The 18,512-nt window shown below is 44.5% G+C and overlaps 1 protein-coding gene across 8 annotated transcripts in view; it reads right to left on the reverse strand.

The window, feature by feature from the left end:
- The window catches only part of Heph (polypyrimidine tract-binding protein 1 heph), a 393,209-nt gene that overhangs the window by 164,703 nt on the left and 209,994 nt on the right, over nt 1–18,512 (reverse strand). For 3 of the 8 annotated variants that reach the window (XM_071776622.1, XM_071776630.1, XM_071776621.1), the window contains one exon: nt 104–157. The exons of the other annotated variants lie outside the window; for them this stretch is intronic. In XM_071776622.1, coding sequence (XP_071632723.1) covers nt 104–157 — 54 coding nt within the window. The remainder of the gene's footprint in view (nt 1–103; nt 158–18,512) is intronic. 8 annotated transcript variants of the gene reach the window in all.

Below are 18,512 nucleotides of genomic sequence, written 5' to 3' on the forward strand. Positions count from 1 at the left end.
ATCCTTCACGAACCACATCGTCCCGGAGAGGAGAGAGTCTTTCGGCGGGAGCAGGGCGGCAATACGCGGTTAAAGCGACGGTGTACATTGCTTTGTGGCTTACCATCGTCAGGGACGCGCCCGTCCCGCGCGCGTACTGGAATTCCTGGACACTCACCTGGAAACAAAAGAAAAGAACAGAGGGTTAAATACCGTTGCGAGGATCAGATCGATGTTTCGAGCAGTTTATAGGATACCGATCGCGAGTAAAAGTATCAATGTGTTGAATTGTTATGTCGGGTATTTAGAAATTTAAAAACTCGTTATTCAAACGTTGAAATGTGCATAAATAAAAAAAAGTAGTAATAAATATAATTCAAATAGATAAGATCTGATTGATCACTTGATCGAGATATTATGCAAAAACTACCGGAGAATTTTTTTTTCCCAAGTTAAAACGCCTTCGTTCTTAAGGCGTCGAGTATATCGCAGGTCCATTAAAATCTTTAATGGTCGCGCGAGTTAAAGGCTTCCCTTTTCCGCGAGTTAATTCGCGCGGGTTAAAAGCGCCGAGCTCGCAGCCCAGATATCGATGATGCACTTGGCGAGATGCACGGGCGCGAGCTATCTCGATCGTGCCATCTGGCACATACGGAGTTCGCGAGATATCTCGGCTGTGTGCCACCTAATAGCCAGATTAACACGTCGACAAGCGAGCCTATCGACCAAATCGCACATATGGCGTACAGTTTGCTCGGATCGCATCCTGGCGGACAACCTAATTTCCCACCGCCGTATGGAAAATTTGCCTTGCATTACATCATGTGTCATTTACGTATGCACAAGTGACTTTTATGACACGTATAGAATTATGTAACATAATATTGTATACGAAAATAATAATAAACGAGGAAAAAAAATACGAGTTTATACTTTTTTAAAGATTAATTTTACGTCAATGCGTCAATCGATCCCTGTCATTAAAATCTCGCGCGTCGTGCAAGAATGCCGTGGCACAGAAAGTGCATTTTATTTCTACGGGGTGATAAAAAGAATCATCGTAAAATTCTTACAACATCCGCACGATTAAAAAAATAGTTTGCAGGTATTGCGTGATATACAACAACGTAAAATAAATATTAAACAAATTTTTCAAGCTTATTTACACGCGCGTGCGAGTTATAATGCTGAAAATCACATAAAAACGCACGAAACTTTCTGATAGAAACTAATAAAAGAGCGAGATCTCGCGGATATCGTAAAGATCCACGTGCGCGAACGATAGAACGCGATAACGAAGAAAAACCGTCCGTGAAAACGTGTTGATGAAGAAAGGCAACCGGAGAACGAACGCGGAAAGAAATCCCTCCTGGATGTGATTCAGGCACGTGTTTACGTAAATACCGTAAGGACGGATCGATATAGCGTTTTACCACGCTCTTGGCACGCAACTTTGACGATTGGCTGCCTTTTTTCTCCACGCGAGCACTTTATGCATGCTCTTTGACACGGAATCAACAAGGCGGAACCGTGTGCTCCGTTATCGGCCGTTCGGAACACGCTCTCGCGCAGTGTGCCACACGCAGCGCACACGTGCGATAATATACGAAGCAGGTCTCGCGAAAATTTTTAATGATACGCGTTGTGCATTATACGCGTCGACAGAAAGATATTGATCGGTATCGCCGATCGAGACCATCTGCACCAACCGCTCATTAGCGCTAATCTCGATCAATTCGATTTCTTTCCTTGCGAACCCTAAATACGCGCGATGTCGCAAGAATTCCATTCTGCTGTATGTTAAGAAGTAAATCCAATGTCCTATCAAATTCCTATATCGAACATTTTATCCGAGCAGTCTGTTGCTTTTATCCTTAACAGTCGCACGGATAGAACGGGTTTAGGAAAAAAATTTATCAGGTGATGTTGGGAAAGGGAAAGAAGCATTCATCTTGTTATATTAGCAAATGGATGATAATTACATCCCAATGAGGGAACACGCCGATGGAATCAACGGAAGCAACGGTCGGTGTTTACGGGCAACCAAATGCATACACGAATGTGTGCGCGTGCGTGTGTATGCGTGAACACCTTTGTAAGATTAAGCCCGTTTGCCTGTCCGACGTGTAAGTATACGCATCGAGCTGACGTCGGTACACATTGCGTGACGTGTGTGAGCGCGTGCACTGAAGGCTGCATCCATACAAGTTGCATGTATATAGGAATGTTCCCCGCTGTCAGCATCCTTCCAATAATAAAGGTCGATTCTCACTATCGGTGAAGTCACAATTCGGTCAAAAATTATTATCCAAATTAATATGCAATTTTAATACGCAAACACTTCGGGAGAATTTTTACACAAGGTATTGATATGGAGAGCACTGCAAAACTGACCGATAGAAGATCGATATGGCCGAATAGTGGAAATGCACTGAAAAATCCATAACCGCAACTTGACCTAGTCTAGTGAGAATCGGCCTTGTTGTACGAGTAGTGGCATTGATAGCAGTAACTCAAAATACGTCGAAGGTACCATTACGTAAGTTGGACAGGTGAAAACGTTTCGATTAATTGAGCCTCGACAACGCGAATGGATAACGGAATCTTATTTTTCTGTCAATTGCAAGCGGACTATCTTCCATCGGAACTTTTAATTCGTTCAATCTCGAGCGGGCTTCAATTTAACGGAGAATCTTAACTTCCGACTTACTCGACGAGCTATTTAATGAAATTTGAGAAATACTAAACAAACGAGTCTCTCCCTCTCTCCTTCTTTCCTCGCTCCCCTTTCTTTTGACACTCTTTCTCGCAGAGAAATTGCAAAAAACACATGCCAACCGGGGCGTGCGTGCGGAAGGAGTTAACGTGTGTTTCCGTCAAGGGTGCCCGGTTCGCAGAAGTGTGTACATAGTTACGGACGCTTTATGATACTAATTGATGTCGGCTGACGGACAGACCAGACGAGACGGCCGGATCAGCCGTAAAGCGCACTGGCGCCTTCACAGGGTACACCCTTCCGCCTCACGATAGTCTTCGACTTCTCCTCGCTTCCGCCTACGAGCCCGGACGAGCGAGTCGACAATGGACACGCCACTAAGAAGAATGTCGGCGCATGCCTCGGCAACAATGCGCGAACAATGCCGCGTAACGAGTAACGACTTTGGCTCTCTCTCTCTCTCTCTCTCTCTCGCTCGCTCGCTCGCTCGCGAAAGCGCAAATTGGCGTCGCGAATCACGAAGAAAGATGTCGACTCGACGCAGACTTGTTTCGAGAAGGAACGACTACTCCCGACCAGCATGTCGGTTTGATAAGTGATTCACGTCACTCATTGCGTTTTCTCCGGAAACGCGAAAATGTTCGCCGGCGCTCGAAGCGATGCCCCAGTTTTTCAACGGGGCATTTTATGAACGAATAATCGAATGTACAGACTTTTTTATCTCTTTAAAGGTTTTGAAATTGAAGCTAATTTAGGGGAAACTTAAAAAATATGACTGATTAATTTTCCGATGTTTCAAGTATCGACGAACCATCAAATTCCACGAGTACAAATCAATAAGTTATTATGTGGTCGCTTATTTTTGGTTACTATTTATACATAATGTATTTCTTTCTCGTTATTCAATCATTAACCGGCTCTTATTTCGCGACGAAGTCAACTGACGAAATCAGCGGAGAGCAAGAATAAATTAGTATCGATCTTAACTTAAACCTTTATGGTCTCGAATTTCCTCATCGAGGCATGGGTCTTATCGAATTTCTTATTTCCGACTAGTCTCCTCACGCGAAACCAACATAGCGAGCAGGAGAAAAAAAAGACGGTAACCATTCAGGACCACGTGGAGAGTGTGGAGACAGGTGGTAAGGAACACAATGGACAGCCGGGATTGATGGATTGATAGAAGAGAGGAGGCTCAGCTGCTGTAAGGCGATTGCGACGTACGGCGCGAGGAAATATAATTTTCCGATCTGCCACCGATCAGAAGTCAGGAAGCGGAGGGGACGCCGCGCGAGAGCACGACATACGTATCCTATGAAGGCAGCGAGAAAGGAGTAATTCCACATACACAGCTACATAAGGTATCTCGGTGTGAGGCATTAAGATACGCGCGAGGGATGCGATGGCGGAGGAGATGGAGAAAGAAAAGGATGAAGGATCAGAGCGAACGCGGGCGAAGCAGCGAGAGGAGCGAGAGGGCGGAAATCGTCCCGGCAGCTAGATGGGCTTCCAGGATCGACCTTCCACTCGAGTAATGAGAAAATCACAAAAGACGTGTCACTTCAATGGGTCTCCGGCATCTGTCGCGTCTCTCTCTCTCTCTCTCTCTCTCTCTCTCTCTCTCTTTCTCCTCCCACCCCTCTATCTCTCTTTCCCTAAAATACTTTTCCATTCGACTACCAACGACAATCTACGAAGACCAGTAACCTACATCGGTCCAGAAGCTTATTATCGAATTTTATCCTTAAGAGACTGGAATCGTCTTGTATAATACGCATTGTTGCGCTTTCCGATTGATTAATCTGACGTTTTCGGTGGGACTCTATTACAGAATTTTCGTTACTCTAATAAAATATAAGAATAAAAGTGTCTATGAATATACGATTACGACGGAGATAATATTGTCAAATTCGAAAGTGCCGAATGTCATAAGTGAGCACTGCACATACAGCGGATCAAAAAAGTATTTGCACACACCCAGTTTTCTTACAATAACTTTATTCGGAGGAATAATACGTATAATTACGAATTGTGGCCATAAGTAACTTATTATATACTGTACGTAATAAATTACTTGTGCATGGAAACAATTCGTACTTATGTATTATTCCTTCAAATAAAGTTATTGTAAAAAAACTGGATGTGCAAATACCTTTTTGATCCACTGTACATCGGGTCGAGTGCAAAACGGAATTCGATTGCAAACTCCTCAAAATAAGTTTTCGAAATTGATTACGATTACAGCCTTATATTGGCATTGCTTTCTCGCATATAATGTATAATAATCCAAAATAAATTACTCATGCGCGCTTAAAAATATTCAAAACGCCAATAAAATGTGATAAAATTTACTCTCGAAAGAATTTCGCGAAATGATCAGAGAGAGATCGCTGGTTAATAACCGGCGAAAAACTGTTTAGTGGGTCGATTTATTCAGGAACACGTAGCGGCCATTAATGCGCGATAGCACCGGCTGATCGTAGACGGCGATACGTACGAAGAGATTTAAGTATCGGCTGACTAGGCGGTTTCCGAGACTTTTCCACCGAACGGGGGTGGCAACCATCTTTCCGAATGGTTTATTTACCCGTCTTCGGCTCTCGTTTGCACACGTACGAGGATAGCTTGAATTTTTAAGAAAATTAGCTCGGAATTGACCGGCGAGCGATACCGATTTTTTTTTCCATTTCAGCTAAGTATCTTTTTCCGCAATATTTGCACAATTTCCGTAGATAAGGATAAACCAGTTCGTTCGATGGAAAAACGATACATTAAACGTTTAAGAATATATATACGAGGGAATTAAATCAGAGGCTCAGTTACTAAGTTGATTGCAAAGAGTTCGAAGAGAGAAGCCTTGCTTTAAAAAAATTCAGTCTCTCACCGAGCAGGAAATTTAAAAAGTCGCGATGGAAATGATAAATTACATCATCCTCAAAGAGAATTGACTTTTTTGAATTTACTTTGAGAAATCTCGGTTATACGTATTATTCCGGGGCACCTCTCGCGCATACATCAGGTACGAAACTGCCAGCCGGATTACTTTTATTTCCACGGCGAAACGAGCTTAAACGGAGCTGGGAAACGAAGGGAAAAAGGAAAGGACGTCAAAAGGTGGCCGTGTTCTACGAGAGGAAGGTAAGAGCAGATGGATTTCATACAAAGAGCCCGTTATTTCATAATGTACGTGGATACTAAACGGACGTGCGATGGACGTTAACGCGCACAGGGAGAGGAATGCGATGTAAAAATACAATCGGGAAAAACAATACGCGCGTCTTCCCGTTCCGACCGCCACCGCCATCGCCGTCGCCGCCACGCTGTATTCTGTTTCGCTGCATGAAACAAACACTCGCTTTGAGATTCGCAATACAAAAAAAAAGAAAAGATAAAAGAAGAGAGAAAAAAAAGAAAGAAGACGATGGAGAAATTGCAGGGATGCACGGAGGATTACGTCGCGGTGTGTCTTCACGCTTTTACTTTGACTTTCTCTGACACGAGCAATCTCTCTCTCTCTCTCTCTCTCTCTCTTCCCCCCTCCCTCTTTCTCTCGCTGAAATGGAGAATGGAATATTTTCGAAGTGCCGCAACGACCCGTAGCCGAAAGTATTATCTATGTATGAGTCTGCTACGTACGTCAGTTTATCTCCAATTTATTCCGTGTGAAACGCTCGAATGTTCGTTACACTCGGAAACAACAAGAGATTGTTTGGATTAAAAACTGACTTGTCAGCTGCAGAATGAATTTCGGAGAGACTCTTTCGAACGGTGGTATAATTTACTTGATAAAATATTTATCTTAGAAAGTGGAATTCGGCTCAAACGACGTTGTGTGTGCGATCTTGGAAAATTAAAAAAAAAAAAACACTATTAGTTTCCTCGATATTACAACGTAAAGAAATCCGAATGCAATTACACTCGAAAGTAAAAACATTAAAGCCAAAGAAGTTGATATCCGAACGCGTAAATAAATTACACAACCGCCCGCCAGCGATGGTTGTCGTAGACGTAATCATCTCGGTGTACATCTTAAGTAAACGAGGAGAAGATAAAATACCGTGACTCTCTCTCTCTCTTTTCCGACTTTTTCTCCGTCTTCCATCGGGCGATGTTGTAAGAGTTATTGCCAATCTCGTTCAGTACGCAAAACGAATCTCCTTTGATGTCTTTCAGAAACCCTGAGATTGCCTAGAGGCTCTCTCTGGTCGAACACGTTTTCAAAACTGTCCGACCTTTGAGAAACTTCACATTACTCATTAAAAGTCTGATACCTCATTAACTATCACTGAAATTAAAGTCACTTTTTGTAACAGCAGCTTTGCATTTGACTGCCAAATGCGAGGCTTTACAACGCCCGACCTCCAACTATTTCTTTATGAACTTGCGTGTCCCCTTGTTATACATTCGAATATTGTAATACACATTAAACTTTAATCTTGAAATAATTGGACTACTTTAGATCACAGATGATATACATATATATATATATATATATATATATATATATATATATATATATATATATATATATTATATATATCATATATTTGTATATAAAAAGAGAAAATCTAACGCCCACAATTTTTAATGATGTCTCGCCTTTGTCGTGGTATCATTCTCAGACTTTTGAAGTACACGCGTCGTAACTTCAAGAGAGTGCATTTATAGGTATATCCCCGAAGAAACACAGTCTATATTCTCGCGAGACGCGATTCTTATCGGCCAACCAGCAACGATTCATCGAAAAGCACTTTCAGCATTAATATTGAGGCGTGACTTACGATGTAAATCAATTTCTTTTTTCTTTGTCAAACGTGTCCGCGATCAGGATCTCGAGCCGGGCTTTATTACTCAACCGGGAGAAAACGAGCCACGCGGTTCGAGGGTGAATTACCGAAGCGAAATCGCTACGTTGGTTCCGGCAGTCCCCACGCACAGCGCGGTTTACGATGTAACTTTGTCGGGCGGCCATTTCCGCGGGTATATCACGTCGTAAAAGGGACAAGTTACCGATCCCACGACGAGGGAGAGGACCGTTGTTGGGCTCATATCGCGACAGCGTCGAGGGTGGCCTGCCCTTCCTGCCGAGCCGATTTTGGCACGCCATTCCTCGCTTTCCCCACCGCGGGGATGTAATTCCTATCGCGACGACGATAACGTTCAATCGAGTCGAGCATGCGATCATTGTGATCGAACTAATCTACGAAGTTTCCTCGTAAACGATCTCGAGAGGCGGCGGGAGACAGAAAGAGGGAACCTGTAAAAACAGGATCGCGAGAAACGTAGAGTGCCGACTGATAAACGCGGCCGATAACGCCGATGGTGCTGGTAATCGCGGCATTAATCGTCGAAGGATTTCGTCGAGATATTCGGCGGAAATCGAACTTTCAAGGATGGGACGTTTTCAAAAGCCTGCCGAGATCTTCTTTTCGTGCATCAGTATAAACGTTAATAACTTATACGTCGCACACGTAAGAAAATACGTGCGTTTAATTTATTCCAATTAAGAAAGACGTGCAGGTTATTATTTGGCAAAGTTCAAATGACTCGTAAATGCTACGTTTGATATCTCGTACATCGATTCCGAACAACCTCCGAACTTGCCACCGAGTAAAAGCTACAAAGAAGCATCGCACTCGGCAGAAAGAGATAAAGAGAGGGAGATAGGGAGAGAGAGAGAGAGAGAGAGATATCTCCGGTACCCCATTAACGAGGCAATTAATAATAATGGGGCACAAACCCCCGCGCAGCCACACCCAATTACCGCCTCGTTCTACGGGCCGCTGTATTATCTGTTTTAATTAGTGCAACGCTTTGTGCGATGCTCGCTAATAGCGATAACCGTCAGCCGATTACTCCGGATTCATCAATATTCCGTTTTGCCGGCGTTGCGCCTCCAACCGGCTTAGAATTTCGCGCGCGGAAGCGGCAAGATCAAAGTCTCAAGTAGAGATCTCTGTGCCCGGTCAGCCCCGCTCAAAGGGAATTGGATCAATGCATGATCAACCTCATTCGTAGGTCGTCGCGTTGTTATTTCGACGATAATCAAGAATCGATTGATGGCGTCGCGCGGTATCAATGAAACTTGTGTAGAAGTCGCACGTTGCACTTCAGGAATGAATGTAAAGTGAAAAATTCAATTGCAAGCTTGTAGATTACGATCTAATCGATATGTATACTAAATATATAAATATATTACACAAATAGAATAGTTTAAGAATTTCTATTGAAAAAGTATGCTGAAAATTAAGAACTACCGAATTTAGAAATGCTGTATTTCAGCTGGACAACTGCGCTTATTTACATTTAAATGTCATTTGTAGAGCTAATTTACAGATTACGCGATATTTGTAAATCTATGAATTCGTAGGTTGTAAAATCTACTCGATGAAAAAACATGATAATAAATCTTTTAACGCAACATGATATCGTTTTCAAACACATATATTACATATACACATAAATACATTGTGTGTACATACAAATATACGTAATATAATGTATACGTATATATGCGTATATGTATACTTTAAAGAAATAGAGACGAGAATAACGGCGATAACACAGATTCATCGCGAGACTGCAATCGGCAACGTCGATAAATGGAACCTGATACGAAATCAATCAGCGAATTCCCGTCGAGTCGGGGATGGCGCCGCGTATGTTCTCGGAGTCTATTATTTACGTATCGGCAGCGCGAAATCAAATGATCGACGGCGCAACAGAGAAACGCGGAATTTCGTTTCGGCACCCCTCGCGAGAGATGAAGAATGGCTTCCAGCATATCCGGGGGTAAAAGCTGGAAACGAATTTCGAGGCGCAGCTTCGCCGCAGGCGGCGGCGCGCGGCGGCGGCGGCAACGCGCAACGGCGACGGATCGAAGTAACAATACCGATGATTGCGGCCATGTAGTTAGTATCGCTTAAAGGTCCGGCTCTTCGCCTCGGTATTAGTAAGTTCCGATCGAAACTGGGTAAAAGCTCGTTATTGGAATTGTCCCGGCCGACATAGAACGAGAATGGTATAACATAGTCGAGATAAGCGCAATTTTAAAAGTTGCGGTGTACTTAACATTTTTTTTCTACGCAGTGTACGTAGAAGACGATATCGAAATCTATTTCTTGGATTTTTTTAGAGAGCTATTTTAATTGTACTTTTAACTCCCGGCATGTATACTGAGCCACAAAGACCTCTTTTCTTTGATTTTTATAAATTCATATATCGTTTAATAATGTTTCGATTTTTTCTTTATGTACTTTATCTCATATTTTATTATCATTTGCCTTTAGAATTTAGACACAAGTCAATGTAAAGATGATGACATAGAGATTGACGTAGACAGAGAAAACAGAATTATTAATAAATAAGTGAGATTTAACTCGGTTTAGAACCCAAGATGTTGATCGCAAAATAAATACAATTTCACGATGCGTTGCATCCTATTTCTCGGGGAAAATAGTCCGTGCAATAAATATTACACAATGAGCGCCACTGCATGGGTCAACAAACTACAAAGCAGGCAAGGTAAACGAGAAATTTTGCATTATAAATTGCACGCAGCCGTTATTATACGGTAAGGGCATTACTACATAATGTCATAATAGTAATGTTGCTATTTAATTCAGTGTTTACGAAACGCAATTTCATAACGCCCCGCCGATATAATGAAATTTAATCAAAATGACGTATTAGACGCTCAATTATTTATGACAGCGATTATTATTATTAATATTCATCCGTCATGTGAAAGACAGTTCGTTCTGTTGCGAGTCATACACGAAAGCATTAAAAATAATATTTTTATGCTACAATACATATTACATAGCGATAACTTGAATTTCTGCCGTGCGCAATCAATTTACCTACACGCATCCGCAGATTTTTTTCTTTTGCGTCTGCAACTGCGGTCTTGTAATTTATTCAAATAATACGCATAAGTGCTAAATGCTTCTAAAAAATTATGAGAAGATTACTAATCCCGATTTTAAGATATTTATTGACCAAAACGTCAGCAATATTTGATTATAGAAAATACGTGAAACAAACTTTAAACGCGGTCGCGTTCGCGGGGTTGGAGTCCTCCCTCACAATGCGACGTCTCGTATCTGGGGCCCGTATCGCTAACGAGAGAGAAAGAGGAAGGAGCGAGTCGAGGCAAGAGGAGCGCGTGGGGATGGGATGGAGGTTGAAGCCGACGTCGCCTTCCCATCGCGGCCTCCGGCCAATGCGAGGCAGATAAAGGCAAGAATGAGCGCCGAGAGGGACGCCGACACGGGGGAGGATGGTCGGACGCCGGGGAAGAAGAAAGAGAAACGCGCGGAGTCAGGCCAGGAAATCGACTTCCCCGGGCTGGCTCGGCAATGGCGATACACGATCGCCAATTGTCTCGCCGCGCTAGCATACGCTAACAATGCGCTCGCCGCCAGCGTCGCCGTCGCCGCGAAATGTAGGTAACGGGCGCTCCGGAGTTTAATTAAACTCGCGGCGAAAGTCGGCCGTAGTTGGCTATCCCTCGAAATCAAGAGCATCTCGCCTAACGGCGACCTAATGAGAGATATCGTTTTTCCCTCCCCAAAAAGGCGGCTATTTTTTTCTAGGTGAATCATTACATTCGATCGCTCATTCGTTCACGTTTCGGATACAATCCCACGAGATTCGACGGATTTTCACCGGTTGACGTCCCACACACCGTAGACAATACGTTTTCCGACGTTCGACCCGGCGCGCGGTGTTAAATTAAACGCTAAATAATACATAACAATGGTAGGCGGCAAGTCGTGAATTATTTCGCGCGCCGGCCGACTCAACCTGCCGCTGCTCCTCGATATTTTTCGAGAGATCCAAACGCGCCGCATCCGCAGTTACGACGAACGGCCGCCCGTCGCCGGCCCGGGATCGATCACGCGGGTCTTACACCCCGGGAGTGTTCTACATGCATATTTCGTTATCCTTTCCCTCGGCCGGCTCTCGTCCGCGCATTAGGTTACGCCGCTCACGTCGCCCTGGCCATTTCCCTCCACGAGATCCTCGTTCGCTCTGCTGGGAGCGCCGCAGCGCGCCCCCGGATCCAGGACAGTATTCATTCTTTATCCCCCGCGCGTTCCTGCGCCATATCCCGAGGCCGTCTTATTCCGTCGGTTACGCTTCGCCACGGCAAAGCCGACTCCAATTACATCCGGGATACCGGAATCCCACCTCGTGCTCGCTCGGCCGGGCAATTGAAAAATAATAGAAGCTCTACCGGACAGGCCGTCCCTACGCAGCTTCTTTCTTCGTTTCTTCTTTTTTTCTCTCCTTTCTCGCATCCCCTTTACCAACAAAATTCCCTGCGGGAATTAGCAGGATACGCGAGGAGAGATACAAGTCTGTAGAAGGGGAGGGGTGGTAAAAGGACCCGGGAAAGAACCAACCAGGAGCGAAACGAGATACCTTTACCGAGAGCGGTTAAACGGTTAATCGACGTCGTCGGGGGCGTCGATTAATCAAAAGCGGCACGAACCACGAACGGCAGGTGTCGTCTCGATTTACAAATGGTCCTTCGCTTATTTCGACGATAAGCGGATCCTTATTGGATGGTTGAGATCCCCGCGGGATCTACCAGTATAGGGTCGATTATCCAGCGCCGGCATCCAAGGGAGAGAAAGCGAGATTTCGCTGGAGAAAAAGGTTCGTAGCGGCGGTGGAAACACCTAATCCTCTGCGGTTTCCGTTCAATATATCCCGCGAGAAAACAGGCTTGTGCGTAGCAAATCCATTTGTAAGATTTATCTTACGAGATTTCATTACTCGGCAAGTAGATCAAAACAAACATCTTTCGCGCAAAATATACAATAAAAGTCTTCACGTCGATAAAATCGAATACGTCACTTGAGTTTTTTATTAGAAAATAATTCTTTGTTTCGATCGCGTAAGATTATTTTTGCTCAAATTTAAATTTTTTATGTCAACAGCGACTTTCCGTTCCTCTCACACTTTTATAAGTATTCTATATTTTGAAAATGGTACAATAAAAAAAAACAGTCTATTTATGTCATACAAGCTTCACCATTAAGAATCGTTGAAAAAAATCTTGCTCGATTTCAAGAACGCTAAGAAATATATCTCACAAGGTATAAGTCGGTTACGTGTGGAAACGAGAACGCTCGCGAAGGTTTCGATAAACGCGAACAAACAGCGGGGATCCCGATCGTGTCGCCGCAAAGCGCCTCGAATACGTCACACACAGCATACATCTCCGGATCTCGGGATTTGCGGGATCTCACGAACGAGGTTCGTGCGTACGAGGGCTGAGAGGAGAAACGGCGGCGAGAAGGAAAAAAAATGACAGAATGAACGAAGGCAAAGGACGGCGGGGCAAAAGGATGAAGAAGCTTCCGCGGAGGACTCGTGATCCCTGTCGGCGAAGCGAACGGACAGCGAAAGCGGCGGGAGTCCTCGCGCACCCCCTCTGTAAGATATATTTTCTATTTCGCGGCAAACGTGCGTTGCACACACGAATTCGTCTCGCGCGGGCGACGAAAAGAAGTACGAAAATCTTTCCGCCGACGACGTTATATTTGTTACAATTGCGTCGACGACCGCGGAGTATTTCTCATCGACGAATGACGGCGGGGCGTGAATGCGAAGCAGAAAAGAAAGTGGAGGGAGAATCGGGGGAAAGATCGTTTTTTTTTCGCAGCCTCGTTAAAACTTCGCTACTGGAAAAACTCGATTTCGCGATCAATCGCGGGATCTGTGATCTAAAAACTCATTCACCATTAATTTTCCAGGGTATACTGGCGAGAAATCATTAAACTGTCGCTCGAGTCGGTTATAATCCGTCATGCGAAAAGATGGGGGTTTGCTTTAGTTTGGGGATCGTTGCCATTCGTGACGTAAACCGCGCGTCGGTCGACAAGGGACGGCAGCTACTATAAACGTTAATTATACTACGTTTACTTAGAAATATGACGAAAGGGGCACGGAGAACGAGAGAAGCCGACGAAAGGGAACTGGAAGAGAGAGAGAGAGAGAGAGAGAGAGAGAGAGAGAGAGAGAGAGCTCGAACGAAGAAAGATAGATGAAGAGCCGGACGAGGTGGAAAGCTGAAACGTAGAATGCTGGAAACTACCCCGGAAACTAACTCGAACGGTTAAGAGGAGAGCGAGGTCTCGGTTGCCGGAGACGGCCGAAGTTTGCCCCTTGATTAGACATTTATGGCAGGGAGTTGTAAACGAGCGTTACAGACATTAATTAGCATTTATTATTCATCATGGCGTTTGCCACTTTCAATCAGCGCAAATCGACCGGGGGAACTATTTGAGATGATTCGCTGGTTGAGATTCGCACGATCCGCACCCATCATTTTCTATTTATATCACTCACATTAATGTTAACCGTTCTCTTTCTCCTCATCTGTGCTGAATCCCAAGATCACCATTGCTAAATCACGTGATGACTGAGATTGTTTGTTAATCGTAAACACTCTTTGTACGATTCAAACGTTTAATTCACTGGACATAAATCGCTCTGATCGAAACAAAAAGCAAAAAAAATATATATATATCTACATATATACAGGGTTTCTATAAAGTCTGTTGTCACCCCTATATTCCGCAAACGGCTCAAAATAATAAAAAATCGCGAAATACGTTTTCGATCATTTCGAGGGGCTACTCTTTTAAGAAAGTTGGAGGGGATGTACCCCCAGGGGGTGCCCCAGGGGGGACCTCAACTAAAAAATTTCATTATTTTGAGCCGTTTGCGAAATATAGGGGTGACAACACTTTATAGAAAAAAAAAATATATATATATATTTACGCGAAAAGTCGCATTCTGCGGTCTTCAGGATCGGCACGCAATCGAGCGCGCCACACTCGTCCATCCGTCCGTGTCCCACAATGCACTTTGACAAACTTTGTGGCCAGCTTTGTGGACCGCGGAAACTGCATCGGCATCGCCGATGCGCGCCCATAAAACTGATCCATTACAGACGCAGACCGATATGGTTACGCGGCCATAACTGCCGCTCGGCAACAAAGCCTCCCCTACCCTCTCTTCTCTTTCCGTCCTAAAAGCAGCCTTTACAATGCGACGAGCTTAATTGGTTTGACAGCCGCTATGGGCACTTTCATACTTGACCCTCCCCCGACACCGGGCGCATACTCCGCTCTCACTATTGCAGCAAACCCCCTTGTGTTCGACCCCCAGGATCGCGTATCGGAGATGAACCGCGCGCGATTTATCGTTTCGATCCACGTTCCGGTATCGCGCATGATAAAATATAAACGAAAGAACGGTTTTTATACTCGCGGATCGCGAAGCAGGTATAGGCAGACAGATAAAGCCTCGCAATGAATTCGAACGATTTCGAGCACCCGCTTGAATTTTAATGCGTTTAATACGTACGACGTCGCTTTCGCATATTCCGCGATATCACGGTCGTTACAGAGGCGCCGTTATAAACAAGAGTCCATGTGGAACATCGGATGTTGTGTCCTCCGCTCGCCCGTGTCGTGTCCGTCGACGTATCATAAATGCACTTCGAGGCGGCATTGTAACAGTTGAGGGACAACGAGGTCGGGCTTCACGGGTCGTCGTTGCAATCGCGCACGCTCCAAGCGCGCGATACCGTGAAGATTACGCGCGTGATGCTCCCACGCGCGCATATAGATGCACATAAAATCCCATCCCTGTCGCGCGTCCACCATCCGGGAGTGGCGCTTTTCCGCTCTTTGTCACTCTCTCCCTCGGCTAGAAATCGCGTGCGAGCGTGCGCGTGTGCGTGAGCGCGCGCGTGTTCGCGCGATGCGGTATTTCTAGGAGAACGTTAATTAATAATTTAATCGAAGAGCCTGTTTCGGTCCTGCAACCTCGGCTACGTGGCGCAGGCTCTCTAATTAAAACCGACCTGGCCGCGTGTGCGCGCACGCACGTGCACGTAAGGTACACACACCGATTCTCCCGTGCTCCGTGCTCGCGCGCGGCTTCGGCACCGAGGAAAATCGGGGAATCACGATGTCCACTCTCGGTGGCTAAGAGGCGAGACCCGCCGGTGTATTAAATACATTCCACTCGCGAAAATCATCACCCCGTCTTGCGTGTCTCGCTTTATTTTAATCCCCGTTATAACACGACGCTCGCCGCGCTTGCGACGAATGAATGAGATGTGCGCGCGGTGCTATTTATCTTCCGTTTCGTTTCTGTTGACTTTGTCGTCGAAATGCCGATGGAAGAACTGCTCGTGGCGGAATGCGCGGGGAGCCGTTGGTTCGTCGAGAAATCTCGCCGACGTGCAGTGGGAATCGAAAGATTGATTGATGGACGTGTTACAGGGCGGAGGGGAGGTGAGGAAGGCAGCTGTCGACGTCTTGCTTCACGCTGACGCGTCGAACGCGAAACACCTTTCTCGCGCTTTGGAATATTTAGCGCAATGTTACATCAAAGCGGCGATAATGAGTCTGCATGATAAATATAACGTAAACTGCATTACGAATGTATAATGAGCGCAATAATAATAAGTATTGCAAATTTAATGGCCGGCGTTCGCGCGGATGTGTCTGTAATGAATATTGTAAATTCGCGTAATATAATTTCGTTCAATTTATAAGTCATGTAATATGTAACGGTTTTTCGCGATGCCACTAATGACGCGATAACATAATACGTTTTATTATGAATTGTCCAGAATTATTAATGGCGTCAACTACTGCCTTAACACCGCACGGACACCGTGAGCCTTTTAAGGCACAGTCGATTTTTCGTTTATAATTTCCACGTGAATGGCTTCAACGCTCTTAAAAAAAAAATTGCAACCGTTCCGACCTATGTAAGTATAGAAATAACTTTTTGAAACCTTTTTAATGATACATTAATTTTTGTAATTTTTTTTTATAACACAAAAACGCTTCCAAAAACCCTTTTTGGACTTAAAAGTCCCAGAGTGTCCGGGTGAGTGCTCTAAAAACACTGTGTCCGCGCAGTGTTAACGTGTAAAGAATATATATTATACAAGCATGTAAAGAGTACATAGAGTACTTTTGTCGCTCGCGTATTGACGCAAGTACCCTCGGAGCAGGCGTGTAATTTCTACGTTACGAGTCCTCGGCCAATAATAAACTGCTATAAGTACGTCCGGCGCCGCGACGCGCGCAATGCGCGACGTATATTCCGCAGTCCGGTGTCGTCATAAAGAATGATCATTGTCCTGCGTGATTCCTGGTTTATCACCGTGTAACTTAGTAGCCGAGATAGAGAGAGGAGCCAAGTACCTATTGGTCAAGATGAACGTTTATACGATGCTCCGGTCGGATATATACCGCTACCCCCAGCTATACCACCAAACATTATTTTCCAAAAGTTCGCGAAATAAATCGCGATAAACTAAAATTTTCACTGCGACGTGCGTTTAATGCCCTGCAACATTAAATTATTATTCAAGAATGAAAAAATCGTGCGCATTTCGAGAGCGCAAAAGAATTTATATATTTTATAAATCGTAAGTTTTATACATATTATTCTATGTATGTTGAGATAATTATATCTTTTACCTTCTATTGTTACCATATCAACTCCTATCAAATCACAATGTTTGAGCGACGACCCAAAGTAGTTGCGGGTCGGACATAGACAGACGCAGCCACAAGCCGTGCCGTAAGAGCGAGTGCCATGCCGTTACGGGCGAGCAATATAGCGTGGCCAAGTATTCAACGAGATTTCATGCGAGCATTTCATGCATCTCGGCTCGTTACCGAAGGGACAAGCGGACCGACAGGACCGAGAGAGGATGGACGCGGCGCGCGTGTCGGGGCCACGGCGTTTTGTAGCCGGAAGAGAGAACGAGAGATAGAGAGAACACACCAGCCAGCTGCGGAACCTCGTTCTCGGGAGGGTTAATGACCAAGGCCACAGGCTCGTAACAATGCATCCCGCGGCATTTCTGCGCGCTATTTTGCAAGTCTCTGCGAGCTACGCTCGCCTCTCGACGCGCCGTAAACCGACGCGGCACGAGAAGATTTCAGCGGCGGAATGCGCGCGCGAGCGCGCATAGCTCGACCGATCTGACACCGCGCGATATTAACGCTTCGCGATTATGCTTGCAACGAGCGATTGGGAGATATCCTGTCTGAAACTGATGAATATGTCGGAAGCGTTTTGTGTGCGAATAAAATTTTAATTAAAAACAATCTGATAAATAATACAATAGTTTACGCATTAAGCTAATTCGAAATAAATCGTTCTAGAAGATTTACAAGTGTTGTACAATTGCTATTACGGTCGGCAATTACGGAATTAAAAGATCAATTTGGTAAGTAGAACTACGGAGAAATTTCTGGAGCAAGACTCTAAAGTAAATATCGCACTTACCAACGGTACGCTGAGCTCCCTTGGGACTTCCTTAGAAAGGGACGAGACGGAGACCGTAGAACGATATTAATATGGGCTATATACGTGACGCATGCCCCAATTCTCTAAAAGTCCATTAGAGGAATCACGGAACGGTCCAGGGGAGCTATCGTTCGGCCGAAATGCAGATTAAGGAAATTACAACCATCGCGAAAGAGTAGATTTTGAAGAGGAGATTCAACTGGCTCGAACTGACAAATTAATAAAGAAATAAAAACGAAGAACAATTCCGATGTACAATGTACCTCACAACAGCGGAATAAATGGAAATGGCAAATAATAATCAAATTTGAGATCGATCAAATTTGAGATAAATTAATAAGAAACAGGGAAACATCTTGAAATTAAATGTTTTTCGTCCTCTAAAATTTTCAGAAAAATGAAATTTTAACATGCTCAATATTGTGTCACGTATATTAATCACGAATCGAGA

This window comes from Temnothorax longispinosus, chromosome 4, assembly GCF_030848805.1.
Source record: "Temnothorax longispinosus isolate EJ_2023e chromosome 4, Tlon_JGU_v1, whole genome shotgun sequence".
Lineage (NCBI taxonomy): Eukaryota > Metazoa > Arthropoda > Insecta > Hymenoptera > Formicidae > Temnothorax > Temnothorax longispinosus.